This window comes from Lipophrys pholis (assembly GCF_963383615.2).
Source record: "Lipophrys pholis genome assembly, chromosome: 21".
In the NCBI taxonomy this organism is placed as follows: Eukaryota; Metazoa; Chordata; class Actinopteri; order Blenniiformes; family Blenniidae; genus Lipophrys; species Lipophrys pholis.
The window spans coordinates 18,769,636-18,786,526 of record NC_137649.1 but is presented as its reverse complement, the minus strand read 5'-3'; the positions used below and the strand labels follow the sequence as shown (position 1 = coordinate 18,786,526).

General features: G+C 43.3%; 1 protein-coding gene across 1 annotated transcript in view; it reads right to left on the bottom strand.

Moving 5' to 3' along the window:
* The window catches only part of LOC308126488 (mitogen-activated protein kinase-binding protein 1-like), a 23,592-nt gene extending 6,701 nt beyond the window's left edge, over nt 1-16,891 (bottom strand). The window contains exons 1-25 of the mRNA XM_080490925.1: nt 16,553-16,891; nt 15,128-15,219; nt 12,871-12,933; nt 12,714-12,771; nt 11,265-11,435; nt 10,117-10,254; nt 9,773-9,955; nt 9,080-9,240; nt 8,406-8,595; nt 7,992-8,129; nt 7,705-7,892; nt 7,531-7,622; nt 7,308-7,433; nt 6,490-6,560; nt 4,590-4,711; nt 4,414-4,489; nt 4,222-4,333; nt 4,018-4,081; nt 3,630-3,740; nt 3,312-3,469; nt 2,378-2,415; nt 2,083-2,280; nt 1,837-1,979; nt 1,598-1,716; nt 13-204 (exon numbers count right to left, since the gene is read on the bottom strand). Coding sequence (XP_080347051.1) covers nt 13-204; nt 1,598-1,716; nt 1,837-1,979; nt 2,083-2,280; nt 2,378-2,415; nt 3,312-3,469; nt 3,630-3,740; nt 4,018-4,081; nt 4,222-4,333; nt 4,414-4,489; nt 4,590-4,711; nt 6,490-6,560; nt 7,308-7,433; nt 7,531-7,622; nt 7,705-7,892; nt 7,992-8,129; nt 8,406-8,595; nt 9,080-9,240; nt 9,773-9,955; nt 10,117-10,254; nt 11,265-11,435; nt 12,714-12,771; nt 12,871-12,933; nt 15,128-15,219; nt 16,553-16,654 — 3,106 coding nt within the window. The 5' untranslated portion in view covers nt 16,655-16,891. The remainder of the gene's footprint in view (nt 1-12; nt 205-1,597; nt 1,717-1,836; nt 1,980-2,082; nt 2,281-2,377; nt 2,416-3,311; nt 3,470-3,629; nt 3,741-4,017; nt 4,082-4,221; nt 4,334-4,413; nt 4,490-4,589; nt 4,712-6,489; nt 6,561-7,307; nt 7,434-7,530; nt 7,623-7,704; nt 7,893-7,991; nt 8,130-8,405; nt 8,596-9,079; nt 9,241-9,772; nt 9,956-10,116; nt 10,255-11,264; nt 11,436-12,713; nt 12,772-12,870; nt 12,934-15,127; nt 15,220-16,552) is intronic.

The following is a 16,891-nucleotide window of genomic DNA, read 5'->3' as shown; positions in this document are numbered from 1 at the left end:
CACCTCGCCTACCTGTGCTGCAGGCCTCCGCCAGCGCTTCAAAGTTCTGCTTGAGGAAATCCTCCTCACTGTGGTCAGCGGTCACCATCCTCAGAGCCTCGTCCATACTCGTGACCACAGCCGCCTGCTCCTCCTCGTCCTCCTCCTTCTCTTCTTGCTCTTCGTCGGAGCTGTCATGGCTCAAAGATTCCACATCTTCGCAGTCTGAAAGCAAAAACAAGGAAGAGGCACACATGTGACTGAGAGGAGCAAAAAAAGAAAAATCTAGAGTATATGTGTGCTGGATAAAGCAAGTAGGTAGAAGATAATCCCTCACAAATGACCAGCCTGTATACAACCGAGGTTTATGTGGTTGAATTATTTGACATATTTCTATCACGTCGGAAACTAGAAAAATCCTGCGCTCTGTGTGCTCAAATCCCTCTCGGCGGGTACCAGCTTTACTGTATGTTGAAGAGATATCAGGGCTTTCGTGAACATTGGAGCTTCTAATTTTAAATCCTGCACTTGACACACTTTGAGAAGTAATGTACGACTTGGGGGGCAAAAAAATGTAGAGGTATGAAAATACTGAAAATAAAGCATGGAGGGGTGAAATATCTTTAAAATTCCTTGCATTAATCTGTGTTTTACTCAGGCGAACAATACATCACTTTTACACGGGTAGCTCTGCTGGCTGCACCAGGGGAAGCCCTCAGTGAGGCATAAAATCTTGTTACGTGACAGGAATATATGTATGTGTGCATGCATGTTTCTCTCTCTCGCTCTCTCTTCCTCGTGTCAGGTTGGAGTGGGTGATGGCCTGATTGCAATCCACCTGCGGGACCCAAGGAAGCCACCACAGATGAGATTCAGATAATCATCCTTCTCTGAACAAAAAAAAAGACATCAGCAGGAGTCCAGTTGCTCTTTGCTGTATCTCTACTGTATTTGGTTTCCAAGAAAGAGAATGCCTGGTCGGCAGTATATGCAATAATACTTGAAGTTTACTGAATTTACATACATTGACATTACATGCAACAAAGTACCATTGTATTCACTGCAAAGTTCATTTAGATACATGCTTAATTGTCTCATTAAAAAAAAAAGGACTGGATATTCTAGGGATTTTTTGTTTTGTTTAGTTTTTTACAAACAACCCAGAGATCCTCTCTTCTCAATTTTGGTCCTGTTGCATAAAACTGAAAGTAATGGTTTTTTTGGTGGGTTAACTAGTATTTCTCTGATTTATTTATTTTTTTTACATTTGGGATATGTGCCTTTTTTCTATATGTAAATGAGCTAGACCATGTCTCCACAGCTTCTCCGCCCTCATTCATTGATCGGGTCTCTGATTATTTAGAAAAAAAAGAAAAAAAAGACAAGAAATATGTAAGTATATGCAGGTTTTTTTGCCTAACATTGGGACTGACTGCATTTCGGCTGTTATCTTTATTATGTTAGATGGATCGATAGATGGATGCTCAGGGACCCACAGATATGACCCATTGGCAGTGGGATTTGAACCATTGAACTTCTAGGCCACATGTATTAGCTTTTATTCGTTAAAATAATGTTAAGCGCTTTACTGCTGTGTTTCATGAGATTGAACCCTCACCATCCAGGATACGGTCCGGGCTGGATTCCCTGCTGCCATAGCCCAACGAGCATGCACTGTCCGGGCTGCGGCTGTCCTCCTGGCTCTCATTGCAGTGCTGCTCTTTCACCGTGTACTCCCTGACATGCAGAAACAGAAAGGTGGAAGCAGTGAGTAACAGGGGGAAGTAGAAACGCTCTCCTGTTCTGTTTCAGTGTAATCACTGGGGGGACACTTTGTGTCAAAGGCCAGGGATTTACCTGCCCGGTGGACTTGTGTCGTCCTGATTGTCCTCGGGGTAGAGCACAACTCCGTCAGTCCCCTTGATGCCCTTGGATGTGTGGGAGGACAGCCAGTCAGCATGTGGTCGGGGTCGATGCCACCTAGATTTCTCTTCCGACTGCTGCAGCAGAAAATGAGCGTAGGTGACTTAGCAGTGCAATTATACCCCCATGGATCCATATAGAAGCTCCCTGCTTCTTTCCTGGACATACACTCCAGCATACCATGGACTCCTGGTTGATTGTGCTCCGTCTCTCTCTGTCGTCGGGAGGATCATTGGAGTTTTTCTTGTGAGTAAAGGTCTCCAGTTGCCTCAGGTCCAGCATGGATTTAACCATCAGCTCCAGCGAACCCATTCGATGAGACCAGCGCCTCCGAGGACGCTTCGAGGAGTCGGGAGTGACCTGGCTGACGCCTCCAGGCTGGAAGACATGTATGGAAGAAGAGGACATGATGGGATGTGTCTGTTATGATAATGTTTATGCTATTCAAACTAGTTCTGGTCTGAGAGGGCCTCACCTTTGTCAGCTCCCAGTCCTGCGCTTCATCTGAGCCTCCTGTTGCGATAAAGAGCACAATTATCATGAGCTCGAGAGCATTCACAGAGATTTGTCTGGCTTGTTTTCAAGATTCTGCTCACTTCGACAGATAGCCACCGTAGCAGCTGGCAAACATGCTTGTTAGAGGACAATTCCCTACTTACCACCTCCAGAAGCACAATTAAAAAAAAAAAAAACAGGATGCAGCATTGTACCGTAATAACGTTTGACAGTAGCACGTTGACTACTGCGGTGCATCATGCCTTGGAACATGTGACACCAACTGTCTGTACAGTAGCGAAATGTTTCCCTTTATTTAATTTAGAATTATTTACAAACTGAAGGTTTCCACTATTGTATTTTTATGCTTCATATTATGTTACGCGCTTGCAGGTCAATTTAACACCCGACTCTCTCAATTGGGAGACATGCCGTCTTATATGTATATAGTTATATAAAGAGGCCTTTTGTTGGTGAGTTTGCATGCGTGGATTGTCCCTCGTCACTCTGGTTTCCTCGAACAGAGTATGTGTGTGATGAATAGACAATACAGTTTGATGAAACAGGCAAGCCCTTTCCCTGGATGTATGACTGACTGCCAAAGTTGGCTCCAAATCCTTTAGATATTATTCATCGCTGAGGGAGCCTTTACATCACCGCACACAGAGTGCTCTATAGTTCATCCGGCATTTAAAGTTTTCAAAAAATACTTTTAATAAAACCAAGAACACTCCTGGAGTTTGTCTAAACTCTTATGAAACAAGATAAACCCCAGAGCTTTTTAGCATCTTGTTTATGTGTAGTTTATTTATACTGACTAGCTGGAAGTTGTGAAAACAACCACAGAAGCCAGCTATCTACAATTCATGGGGTTGACTTGTAATTGCCTTGGCGTCGCTGTAATTAGACAGTACCTGCGTCTTCGTCTCCATGGCTGCTGTCAGAAGAACTACAGGTGGTGTTGTCTTCGGGGTCGACGGCGGCATCATTCTCCACTCTGTCCTCCTCGTCGTGCTCACGGTCACTCTCAGAGGACAGACCGCCCAGCGTAGGAGCACTGTACACCTCCCGCCTGGAGTGACGCAGTGAGAGAGAATCAAAATGAGTGTTTCTGTGAGGATTGGCCTGTCCTTACATGAGACCTGAATACGCTTTCTCCAGGTTGGGCTCATTTTTAATCACCAGCAGAGGGTTTATGGAAGCGGCGAGCGATGGAAATTGAGCCTCGTCACCTGAGATTGGGGGTCTTGCAGGGCGGCGCGTTCGGGTTTTGTTGGAGCTGGCAAAGCCTCTCTCTCATGGCGAGTGTCAGTTCGGGAGCCAGTCGCCAGACAAAGATACAGCTGGGAGATAAAAGCATTCACGCATTAAATATTAAAGATTTCATTTCGGCTTGACTATTGAGGAAACTGTCTGCAAAACACATTTCCACAGTCATTTCCTTTCGAGTGCAGAGCCTTGAGATTTTCTCATGTTACCTCATTGCTCATTTTTACCGGAGTGGCTTATTGACCTCATTTTGAATATATGATACATATTTTGGTTGATTAATAAATCACCCTGACTTCTAATACTCTCTGCACTGCTATAATGACCCACTCATACGGGAGGTTTTCTCACCTGTCCCCTGACACAGAAATCAAATGCTTGCAGTCGTTGGTGAATTTCATCCCGGTGACAATTTCTGCAAAATATAAAATATGGCTTCTTAGCGATATAATGCTTCCTGGCGGTGCTCCCCTGCTGCAATAAAAGTGTAATTTATCCTCAGCTCAGTGGGGCAACATGAAATACGATGCCAGGAGTAAATGTTGTTTCTGTTACCGGAGTGTCCGAACATCGTGGCGACGCACTCCCCCGTGTAGAAGTCAAAGACGCTGATGTTTTTATCGGAGCAGCTGGTGGCCACATATTGACCTGAGGGATCGATCTGAACCTGCCAGGCCAAACAAAAAGGAGTTCACATATATGGAAAAAAAGAACCTGCATAGGGCAGACTGTGGAGGAAAATGTTACCTTGAGTAGACTGCCATCTTCACTTAGCGACCCTTTGAAGAGCTTTTTCTGTTTGCCACTGCTGATGTTGAAAATCCTGCAGTCAGAGAGGAAGTTAAGGTTAATATAAAGTTTGATTTACAAATAGTTGGCCTCAGAGACCTTTGTGGAAAAATGGCAAAAAGAATCCTGCTGACCTGATGCAGCGGTCCTGACACCCGACTGCAGCATACTTGCAGGTGACGTCGACATCCATGTCATAAAGAGTGGTTTTCCTCACGAGGTGGTGAGAACGCCTGAACTCTGTGCCGCTGTCCGTCTGTCAAACAACAGCAAGAACAAGACCAAAGAACCCAATAATGATGAGCTTTTGAAATAGGGTGCAGTTTGAACCTCAGATATTCCAGTATGGAAACACACTCAAGCAAGTTTTCAGCAAGTTTAATGTTGAACCACAGAATGATCAGCAAACAGAGACGTAGAGAGAATATACAAGTGCATCAGTCATTAGACTAACCCACACAGTGCCGGCAGCTCATGAAATGAGCCTACAGTAACAAAGCTGTGCGCACATTATCAACACAACACAAACTGAGCGACACAGTAAGGTGGAAGGCATGAGTTACAACTTTTTACTCCTCGTTTTGACCCCTACCTTAAAAACATTGTTACACATTTGGTTATTAAAGCAAAATGTCACATTAGACTGAAAGGTAAAATTGAGTAAAAAAGAGAAGTAACGCATGTTTTGTTCGAAAAAAAGACATACGCATCACAAAAAGATTCCCAAAGAGGAATTGCTGGGATTGAATTTGAATAAGTGATTCAATCAGTTCAAATCAGTGTCAATACACTACATACTCTAAAAATAGGTCAAAACACAGTTTGTATGAGCCATTAATGTTGATGAATCTCATCCACAAACTCTTGTTGAGTCACAATAAGTCAAATCAGTTTTGAAGTCAGAGGCCATAGAAGAACAGAATTTGTGCATCGTCATCATCATCATCATCTTATTGTCACAGTTCATTTGAAAACATGGCGCACAATGAAAAGCCCTCACAGAGGATCCTCATTAGGCTCAGCGGGAGCACAAACCTGTCACAATAACTCCCTGAAATAAATACTCCATAAATGTCTAGACGCTGAGGAGAGGTTGGACTCTAAACTAACAAGCATTTATTCATCATGAGCTATGAAACGTAATGTTCTGTGTCAGAGCAGCGGCCCAAATTGAGTCTTTAGTTGGAGACCAACGGCTGTAACTTATGCAACTCCGGCTGAAACTGCTCCGGTAACCCTGAAGCAACATCGGAGGAAAGAAAAAAGCGCAAGGCCACCTCTTCCTTCACTGAGTTACACAGTCTCTCTATGTGATCAGCAAACCGGCCCTGAGAGTCGATAATCTGATGTGACATCTGCTTCAGAACTGTCTTTTTAACTCTCGAAGCTCCGATTCCAGCCTCTGAACACTTATTGTGAAACTCCTCTGAACTCCTGAATGGGCTTTGCTCAACGAGCTTTTCAAGGCTGAGTTAATCTCTGATGCATGAGCAGGTTTTCCTTCCACACCAAAAGGTCTGTTTGGATACAGCACTCTGTTAACAGCTTGGCCATTCACTTATCATCTTCTGTGTGACTTACCATGCTTGGGAAATATATTGATGAATATCTTTTGAACTACTAAAAAAATCATCTGTGGTCTCCATGACGAGACCATGGCATTTAATACTTCTCGAACTGTACTCATGTTCTCAGTTTTATTAAAATATTGTGCCATGAAATGCCTATATTGTAAATAGTAAAAGCAATAAACTAAATTGAATTTATTTGAATGTCTTTCTCACTTATTTTGAGATACATTTCCTCTATACAAGACATACGACTATTTTTTTTAGATTGTTAGAACACAATAATGAAAATTCAGGAATCACTTCAATAATGCAATATTTGTACAATAATAAAAAGCTGACAACTAATTATTATACAACAGCATTATGATGCACAATGTATAGGGACATATGCAGTCACCACTGTAAAGCTTTAGTGACACTGTTAATCCGTGTCAAACTTTGAGAAAACATTTCCAGACATTACCTTGTGTGCAGTGCGGAAATAGATGCTCTTGTCTGCTCCACAGCTGACCATCCTCACCTTGCTGTCATTGGCTGAAGAACATATAAAAAGTAATTACTCAACACTTTTGATAAGCAGAAAAGTAATTAAATCCAATTTTGGGTTTCAAAAACAATTAGACTTTTCTACCGCCCTTAGTTGGTCATTATTGTACTTTCTGCAAAGCTTCATGGTGACACATTCATAACATGTGGGTGTGTTGGAGCAAGACAATGTTTGAAAACCGGCATAGCTGTTTCCCTTCAACAATAGGAGCCTCTGCCCTATAAAAAAAAACTTTCTAAACTGCTTGGGGAATTTGTCTAAACATACAAATAGTAGCTTCTGAGCTCAACTGGCGATGACTCTTCGATTAGTTTCTATGACAATACTTGAAACACATCAATGTGTATTTAATGACAACATAAAAAACATCCTGTTTGAAAGATGCACATAGTTCCCATAGTATCTGCCACTGAAGGGGCAAAAGTAGACCAAGACATACTCAAGTACAATTAGATCATTATTACTTATCCCATTGAATCAACTCATTGAGTTTCAACATCAGACCACAGCTGAAGCTTTCATGTTTTAGCTTTAAGTACAACAGCAAAAGGCTTTGCTCCAGCAAACAAATCTCCACCTGACTACACATGTAGTTGTCATCTATTATTTAAACAAGCAATGCTGCAGGCAAAATTTTAAAAAAAGAGGGACTTTGTGTGGGACTGAGTGGGCATGAAAGCGAGGATTATGGAAAGATTAGCCGTCAGATGTTGACAGTGTCTCAAGTGGCTCACCAGCAAAGCGGACGGCTGTTATGGATGAGGAGTGCTCGTCGAGTGTCTGCACCAGGCTGTAGTCGTCTTCTGCATCCAAGACGTGGATGAGACGGTCCCTGCTGGCTGTGGCCAACAGTTTCAGACCTGACAACGATAAGACCATTTAATCAGTTGTCTAATACGCTGCCAAGGATGCCGTCATTATAGTCAATAACTCAAACACACACACACACACACACACCTGTTTCCGGTTTACTATATTCAAGGCAGAGGATTTCAGCATCGTGAGCTTCCACTTTGAGAATCTCCTCCATGCTGCTGAGATCATGAACCCTGCCGAATACAAAATCAGGTTCTTATAATGTAGGTCATCTCAGCCAATCCTCCGTGTCAGTCGCAGTCCTCCCCGTCCTACCTCAGCATCCCGTTGCGATCTCCAGATGCCAGATGTTTGCCATCTGGACTGATACAGATTGTCCTGATGCCTGTCTTGATTTCCGCTGACTGCCCGTCCGAGGATTTGTCCGCGCTGGCGTTTGCCGTGCATTCTGAATCCAACAAGGCACTGGTGTTTCCGTCCATGTACAGTACATTCAAAAGATCCTACAAAGCAATGATGGGATACAGGTTTTCTTTAAATGAGTCGGAGTTCACGTTTTAAAAGTCAACATCTTCATTTGCGCAGAAAGAAGTCAAACTCACGCTGCTGAGGATGTTCTGAGAATGAGTTTGTGTCCAGTCGCACATGCGCCAGAGTCTGATTGTGTTATCAGCTGAACAGGTAAGAAATGCACCCGAGGACACGCCGGCAACCACATCTCCAGGAACATCTGGAAACATCTGGGAATGGATGTAAGCACAAGTGAAGGCTTCATGGAGGACTAATTACATTATGATAAACAGTGTGGATTTATAAAATACCCATGCTGTACTACAGATTTACATTCCCTGAGGGGCATTAACATGAACTGTAATCCACAGCTTTGGCCTCTGGTTCCGGCTGTGAAAATGGATATTCTCAGCAGTAAAGCCCCGTCTATTATGCAATTTCACTAAACAGTGAGCATCGACTTTTATAGCTTGTTATTAGCAAATAGAAATTGCTGGTAAATGTACCTCGAGGTCCCACACGCTTGATGCATGGAAGAGGGCAGAGTACACCTTCCCCACTCTGTGCACATCTCTCACATCCCACACATACACGCTGTGGTCATTATACACACAGCTGAGCCACCGGCTGAGCGGGTCATAGGTGACAGCGATGGCATCTGGGTGATGAGCCTCAGCCTTGGTGTTAAATAGGTGGCTGTGGAGACACGAGTCGGGGTACATTTGTAAAGATCATGGCGTAACAGCAGGAAATCCACCCATCAATTCATCTTCTACCTCCTCTTTGTCCTGAGGGGGTTTTGCAGGGAGTTGGAGACTATCCGAGCTGAAAAGCGCGGTGCACCCTGAACAGGTTGGCAGGACAAACAGAGACAGATAATCACCTATGTAGACCAATTTAGAATCACCAATTAACAAACAAGCGTGTCCGTGGATTGTCGGATTAAGTCAGAATAGATGAAGAAAATCTACAAAGGGAAGAGAAGTTGAATTTGAATGAATACTTCACTCTGAATCTAAGCTTTCTCAGAAATAAAAGTCATTTGTAAGCCATTTATCCAACTCGGGGCTGTAAAAAGGTGCCACCTGAGACAGGAACATCTAAAAATAGGGGACATTTGATCCTGCCATGGATCACCGCCAGGCAGAGGCTGTGTTCCTCTTGCTGTGCTCCGCCTCACCTGGCATCGGTGATGGCGGAGACGTCAGAGCCGAGGGGGTGCGGCTGTGGCAGCGTGCAGATGAAGTGCAGGTCAGCCGGGCTGAAGACTCGCACCGTTCCATCAGCACAGCCACAGAAGATCATATCTTCGCACAGAGACAGGGATTGGGCCATACCAGTCTACAAAACAGGGAGGAACATCATATTTCTAAGCTGCACTGGCAGAAATAAAAGCAAAGGTTAAAATTCAACTTGATTATCACGCAAAGTAAATAAACTTTGCTTAGGTACAGTTATTAGAACATAGTTTAGATGAGTCCACAACACGTCTGTCCAAAGGTTACAGAGGAAATTAGAAGTGTCCTCATTGGAAATCTTCCAAACACATCCTGTACTTGTCCCCGCCACTAATTCTTCTTTGATCCTCTCACCGAGGGCGGGAGCGGGACCAGCACACCTCCATCGTCACCGAGTGATTAAAAATCACAGCTGGGTACTGACCGAAAGCATTACTGGCTGTACAGCACTGAGAATCACAATAACGGCAGGACGAATAGGCTATAGAGTGTTCCAGCACGCCGATCCATCAAAAGCGGGACAGTTTCGCGTGTCAGCTCAGTGAGATACAATTATCGTTAAACACAAAAAAAAATTTGGGAAAAATGCTGCCCTGACAATATCACCTCCGGTGTAATAACCGTCCATCACTCACCCGCAGGTCCACCCACTTGTCCAGCGTCCTCCTGCCGTTCAGCTCACACAGCAAGCCGGAGGAAGTGATGCAGAAAGTGGAGTTGGACTGGGCGCCGCGTCCGCAGGCCACATCGCAGAAGAAGTTGTTCCTGAGCTCTCCCAGCAGCCCGGAGCGGCCCAGCAGAGGCACGGGAGTGCTGGCCTAAATACCACAGAGGGGCGAGTGTTAGCTGATAAAGCCGAGGCGGTGGTGAGAGCACACCGCACACCGCTGGTGGCATCCACACTTCAAATGTGTGTCACGACCGCAGCACACCAACATCAGTGCCTTGTAGGTTTTTATTTAAAGAGGACTTTTAATACCTTGTTAGCCTTGCAGTGGTCTAGATACCAGAACTTCACGTGCCTGCTTCCAACTGTTACAAAGTAGGAGCTGTCCTCGGAGAAAGACACACCAGTCACCTTACTTGACACCTTGTTTGCAGCCACGATCAAATCTTTCTGCAAAAGGAAAACCAAAATGATTATCACAAAGACTTCACCAGGACATGTTTTTGCAATGCTTGGATTCAAGTGTTGGGTACTGATGGACTGTTGTAACATCAAGACGTTTGACAGTAATTAGCAAAGAATAGAGCTGCAACTCTCAATAAAAAAAAGAATCAGCCAAAGCATTGATCTTAATGTTACTATTTGACTAAACTCCTGTTTACTACTGCCTCATTCATCCTAAGCAAACTTGATCCTCCTGACAGGAACATGAAAGATGACCGACTGTAAGCGACCACAGTACCTCTGACGCATCGTTCATCGTAAGTGTCATTAGTTCACAAATTTTCATTCAAGAATCCCACAAATTCCAAATTATGGAACATCTTTTATCAACTACTGACATAGATTCAGATGCATGGATGATGGATGGATTTGTTTTTTTTTAGGTATTCTTCTACCTCCTTTCATGTATCTATACTGTGGCACAATTACTTATGGTTATTTCATCTGTCACGTTTGTCTCGCTTCATCAATTTTGAGCAGTTTTCAGTTTATGTGCTGATTTTGCATCCCTCTGCCATTGTTGTGTATCTTATAAGAATCATTTGTGTATTTCAGAGGTTCTCTATGTTTCCATTTTCAAGGGGCACTTGGATTTGTGCTGATTTGGCATCTTTCTGATCGTCACCTCACCTCTATTGCAGTCATTTTTTTTTTGTTTTGTTTTGTAGATTTAATTAATGCTAGTTTCAATAGATTATATCTCTTTAAGGGTTTTTTTGTGGTTCTATCTTGTATCTCATATTCTTTTTTTATAGATTCTCCTTGTAGTTTTCTGCCTTTTTGTTGTTTTGTGTCCCTTTGTGGGCATTTTGTGTCCCTGTGTAGTTGTCTGATTAATTTGCCACCAAAATTTGTTAACCATCGCTTCCAGCAGGGACTCCATGCTCCGACTCTGCCCAGTCATCCTGCTCAGTAATCCATCACTGTCAGCGACATAGTTTTTAAGTACGACCAACCTTCCATGCCCAGACGTTGACCATCATGTCGTGCTGATTCCCCACACTGACTATGTATTTGCCGTTGGGTGAGAAAGCCACACAGGAGACGCCATATTTGTGCTTCTGGAGCTGCGCCACCTGCCTTCGCTCTGCCACGTCCCACAGTCTCACCGCCGGTAGGTGACCGCTCTGATGAAGGAGAAACAAAGATCGTGTGAGGAGGAGGAGGAGGAGGAGGACATTTCTTTCAAATGGGTTAATTGAGAGAAAAGAGCTGCTTGATATTAAATTAGTGTTACATCCCTTCAATCTGAAAGTCTACTGGGAATCCCAGCAGTCACCTGTCACTCCAGTCTATCCAGCTCTGTAGGAGATTACCCTCCACCCTTGACCTGCTCAAATTATTCCCTACAGAGGATCAAAAGGTTATTTGTGCAGGCTCTGATTATAATATGGTGGAAGGACTTTTCAAAGGTCAAAGTTAATGCAGTGGGTGTGAGATCCAGCAGCCTGAAGGACAGTGAAAATGGATGACATTCAACTGGGGAGGGGAGGGCTGTGTAGAAAGGCATGCACAGTCGAGAAATAGTAAAAAGAGAGCCCATCCCTGTATGCAAATTACCTACAGTCAGATGAATGAGTGTGCGAAGGACACTTCTTATCTGATCATTCACTCTGGAATATCATCAACTCCTCCTCTTTAAAGGCTTACAGGAAATCCTCTGGCAGAGCTGTGATGTGCTCTGCTTTGATCACAGTGCACAGCAGGTAGAAAGACAACTTTAATATGTCTGCTCGCTGACAAGAACGTTCGCTCCAGCTTGAAAGATGGACATGTACGTTTTAAAGATTAAATTTTTCTCTGTTTTGACCCGCAACCAGTTTCGGTGAATTCAATCATTCATGGAGCGACTTGGCACAATTTGGCATTTTGGTTTCTTGTGAATGGCAAAGGCACGGCCTCTCCTTGGTTGTTTGAACTTTGGTCTTTGCAGTCACGACAACTTCCGAATGTCCATCCACTCACACAGAGAAGTCTTTAATCGGCTTGGATTGGCCTGGGGAGGATTAGGATAGTGTGTTATGCTGCTGAGGCTCGTGTGGTAACGACAACATAAACTAAGACACTTTGCAACTGTGACGCGGCAGAATTTGGGCTCTTTGCAGACTGAAAACACACGGAGGCTGAAGTATCACTTTCATCCCGCTGGGATGTTTTCTGCACGACAACCAAACTCCTTGTTATCCTGTTGATAAGAGCAGCCTGGAAGGATCTATTTCCCTGAATTCTGACGTAAACATGTAAATCGAAATCATTCAGTAAAATAATCCCACTGTGGTAGCGAAGAACCGAACGGCAAATACAAAACCCTTGGGAGGATAGTTAGTGAGAGAGAGGGGGGGAAAATGGTCGTTTGCGACAAGCTGAATGCAGAGACAAAGAAAAAAAACGGATTGTTTTCTCACCTCTCCTGTCACCAAATACCTTCCGTCGGGGGAGAATGACAGCGCGGTGATGGTTTTCCTGTGAAAGTGAGAGAGACAGACAGGATGATCTCGGTGTGGCTGACTGCTACTCTGGACAATTTAACGTGGCTTCAACGGTAGACTGTGTTCAACTCACCTTGAAGTGTTGATAATGTGGTGCTGCCTGTTCTTCTTGGGGTTGAGCAGGACCACCACACACCTACAACACGAAGGGGAAGAACACAGTGATCCGCGTAACAGGTCCAAACAGAACGTGTATTTATGTTGTTTTTGTATGGATGTCATTCCCTTAAGTGTTTTCATATGGACTCGTTGTAGATGCACAAATAACGTTTGCAAATGACTGCTTGATCTCTCTTTTTTAATGTGTATATCCAACTTTAAACTGTGATGTAATGCGGGAATCCATACGGCCTTACTTGAGTCCAGCAGCGACTACGAGGAAAGCCCGATGTTACTAATCTCCGTTGATCTCTAATTAAACTCTGTGGTATGTTCCAGATTATTACAGCTAGAGGCACAAAACGTTGCAAACAGTCATGCATTTCGTCTTCTAGGGAAACATTTAATAATGAATTCATTAAATCCAATCAAGATTATTATTTTTTTCTTAATTAATGCCAGAAATGTGCTACAGGCCAAAGAATCACTTAAAAACTGATTTTTTTAGAAATTCATATTTTAAAGAGGGTAGAGTGTTTCCCCTGAGCTTGTGTGACTGTCCGTCTTTCTGTGTTTGTCCTGTTCATGGTATTTCCTGCTTTTCCACGTCATCACCTGGGATCAGTGTGATCTTAAATGTTATAAAAGATTGATAGGCGGATATGGTGCTGCAGATTGGGATCTACACATTTTCTATACTTTTTTATCATGAGTAACTGTTTGTGAAAAACTACTGATTATGTCCTGGTTTGAAGCAGGTTGGTGAGAGCTCGTGTCGATTCCTTTGTTTAGTCATCCATTTCAGCCACAGCATCAATTAGATGATGACGCTGGTGTCGAATTACGGAGCCTATCCTGCAAGTCAGCAGGTTCGGTATTGTGAAAAGACAGGCTGTCTGGAAACTGGACAATTGGAGGAAAGTGGATTTTTAAAGGAGCCGGAGGAGCTGCATTTAACTGTCAAAAAAGTCCCTCATCCGGGAGATTGTGACATTTCTGTCTCATGACCTTTTGTCAACGAAAACTTAAATATATTAAAAAAAACAAATAGACAGCAGGAGGAAAGGTATGCATGTAGGAAAATACCAATATACTTTCAATCTTAAAAACAATCACTGCAGATGTTTGATGAGACGACTGCTCTTCGTGTCCAAGAGAGAATGAATAAAAAGTGCTGTTTAGGTGACCTTCCAGATTATAACATATTGTGAAAAAACAAATAATCTAAGAAGCTGATTGTGGAATTGTGAGCTCTGACCGCATGACTCATGAAATAATTCTACCCATCACGGAGAACGTGCAAACTCCACACAGAGACAGAACCTAAAAGTGAGGCAACACTGTTAACAACTGCACCTTTTTACATCACGAGATTGTCTCCTTGTTGAACGATATTTTTTTTGAGGCTGCTCACAAACTCGGTTAAAACGACAGATTGTTGACCAACCAGCAGAAAACATTCAAGAACACAACTCAAAGCTTGAGAATAGAAACGTTTTTACGATGTGATAGTCGCAGTACCATCGGATTTCATGAGCTTTATCATATATCATTCATATTGCTTCCTGGCGACCACTTCCTCTCGGCGCTGAGTTGGTGAGCAGCCCACCTGTTTCTGAACTGCTCACTCCTCGGCTCCAAAGCCGCACTCAGCAGTCCTCACACCACAGCTTGCACAGATTTAAATCAAGACAGAAGGTGGACTGCCAGAATGTGCGCATTTTACGAAGTGTGAGGCTTTCAAAATTGTCGAACAGAACCGGATAGAAACACACACACAACATAGAGTAGGTGCACAGAACGGCCGCGCAGCAGCACAACAGTTAACACCCCTAATTCTCCCGTATTTTGTTTTTCTTTTCAACCATTGACCTTCTTAGTATTAATCCGGCTTTCTTAGAATATTTGAGTGCAACAAAAAGAAAAAAGAAAAAATGCAAACAGGAGCGCTGATTGTGTCTCACTGTGTTTTCGACTCGGTGGTGCTGCAGCTCCAGAGGCTCTGAGGGCGTCCTATAGATTAAATCTCACAATGGGTAGGTTAACACGATCACTCCCTCTGTTTGCAGATAGTTGAAGCCTCACTGAGCGATAAAGTGATGAAAAAGCCCACAGAAACTCCTCTTCATGTACTCCTCGACGGTATAGAGAGAAAGCACCCACACATCTGCACGATGTGCTATGATAAGGATAAAGTCAGACGGCGACAGAAGGTGGAAAATAGGTCTTACCCTGCAGGATAGGCCACCAGGCCAGATCGGGGGTCACAGGCCAGTCCACTGTTTCCTGTGGCACTGATGCCCAGGACCTTCTCCAAAGTCACCTGCAGGGAGTGACGCATGTCAGCACATGAAGGATTGTTGAAGAGGCAGACATACAGACACATATCTGCAAATTATAAGTAGTCTGCTGCAGTTAGTCTGGATCGCTCACACACCAACCCCGATAATAGGAAAAAAATATACTTGCACTAAGTCTCACTTACTTTAATGTGACTCTGGATCATGACAAGATCCGGCCCAAAAATTATAAGCTGTAGGTTGTTTTGTTTGACCGTTTAATTACAGAAACCTAATATCTCTGTGAGAGACAAACAGTCACAGGAAATTAATCATGCAAGAATGAAAACACACAGACAGACACTCCTCTTCATCAATACACTTTTACAGTCTAATGTGTTGTAATAAAAATATTACCCCATGAATCATATAACTGCTGATAAAAAAAAATAATAAAGCATGGACCACATATCATGTGAGGATGAAATCAATTTACTAATTAAATAAAAACATATTAAACTCATTCTGTGCTGGTGGAGAAGCAGATTTATAGAGCGCTGAGGGTGTCATACGTAAAATATGCACGATCAACTTCAATATCATAGCAACCTGCAACCTCAATGGTAGACAGGAAGGTAAGTTGAATTAAGAGCACAAAATAGGACAGCGTCATCATCGTAAAGGCAGAATTAAAGGCCAAACTGTTGCACTGCCTCTTTTTATATGCATAAGTGATCCTAATAGAGTGGCTGACATCACAAACAATGCCATTATTTTCTTATAATAGAGGAATTCTAAAAAGAAGACATAAAGTAGTGTGGTAATGAGGTGAGGAAGAAGTGACAGGTGGCTTGGCTGGTCCTGCAGTCTGTCTGCCTTGAGATTTAGAAAGCAACTGTTGGTGTCATTGATAAAGTCTGGAGCAACATATGAATGTACCTGTGTGTGAATGAGTGTGTCCTGTTTAAACTACACACAACACACACACACACACACACACACACACACACACACACACACACACACACACACACACACACACACACACACACACACACTCACACACCTTTGAATAAGCTTACCAAGTTGAAGTTGGTGAAATGTTTATTATCGCTTGCTGAATCACTCACAAGTCATTACATGTGTATTTTTGTGTTGCCAGATTGTAAAAACTCACTTTCTTAGCATGTGCTGGTTGAATATCGTTTGATCCAAGAGGTAAAACACTTCCCACTCCAAAATATTATTGGCAAATGGGTTATGACCATTGATTTGTACATAGAAATATCGCTTCATATGATTTACATTAGTTCCAAACATGGGATAATTGCAGAGGTGCTTCTCCTCAGGTATTCAGAAAAGTGAGGACATACATACCTTGCTGCTGAGATTTTCTTTTCTGTTCTTCTTGTTCTTGGTGGCAGGAGAACGCAGCAGTTTCCTGATGCGCCTTTTAATGGTGAAGCCATCTCCTGGCATTCTGTCTGCAGCCTTGAGGTGCAGCTCGGAGGACAGGTGACCATCCACGGTGACAAGCCAGGAAAGAAACACGGTCTAGACACAGAACGCGGGGCTGAACAAGTGCGGGAGCGCAAGAAAACTAATGATCGTCCTCCCCAGAAGCTCTCCAAAAGAAAAGAAAAAAAAAAAAGAGAAAAGAAACACCCTCCCGCAGAGACTTTACAGAGTCGGGCAGGCTTCCTGCTGCCGGGACAT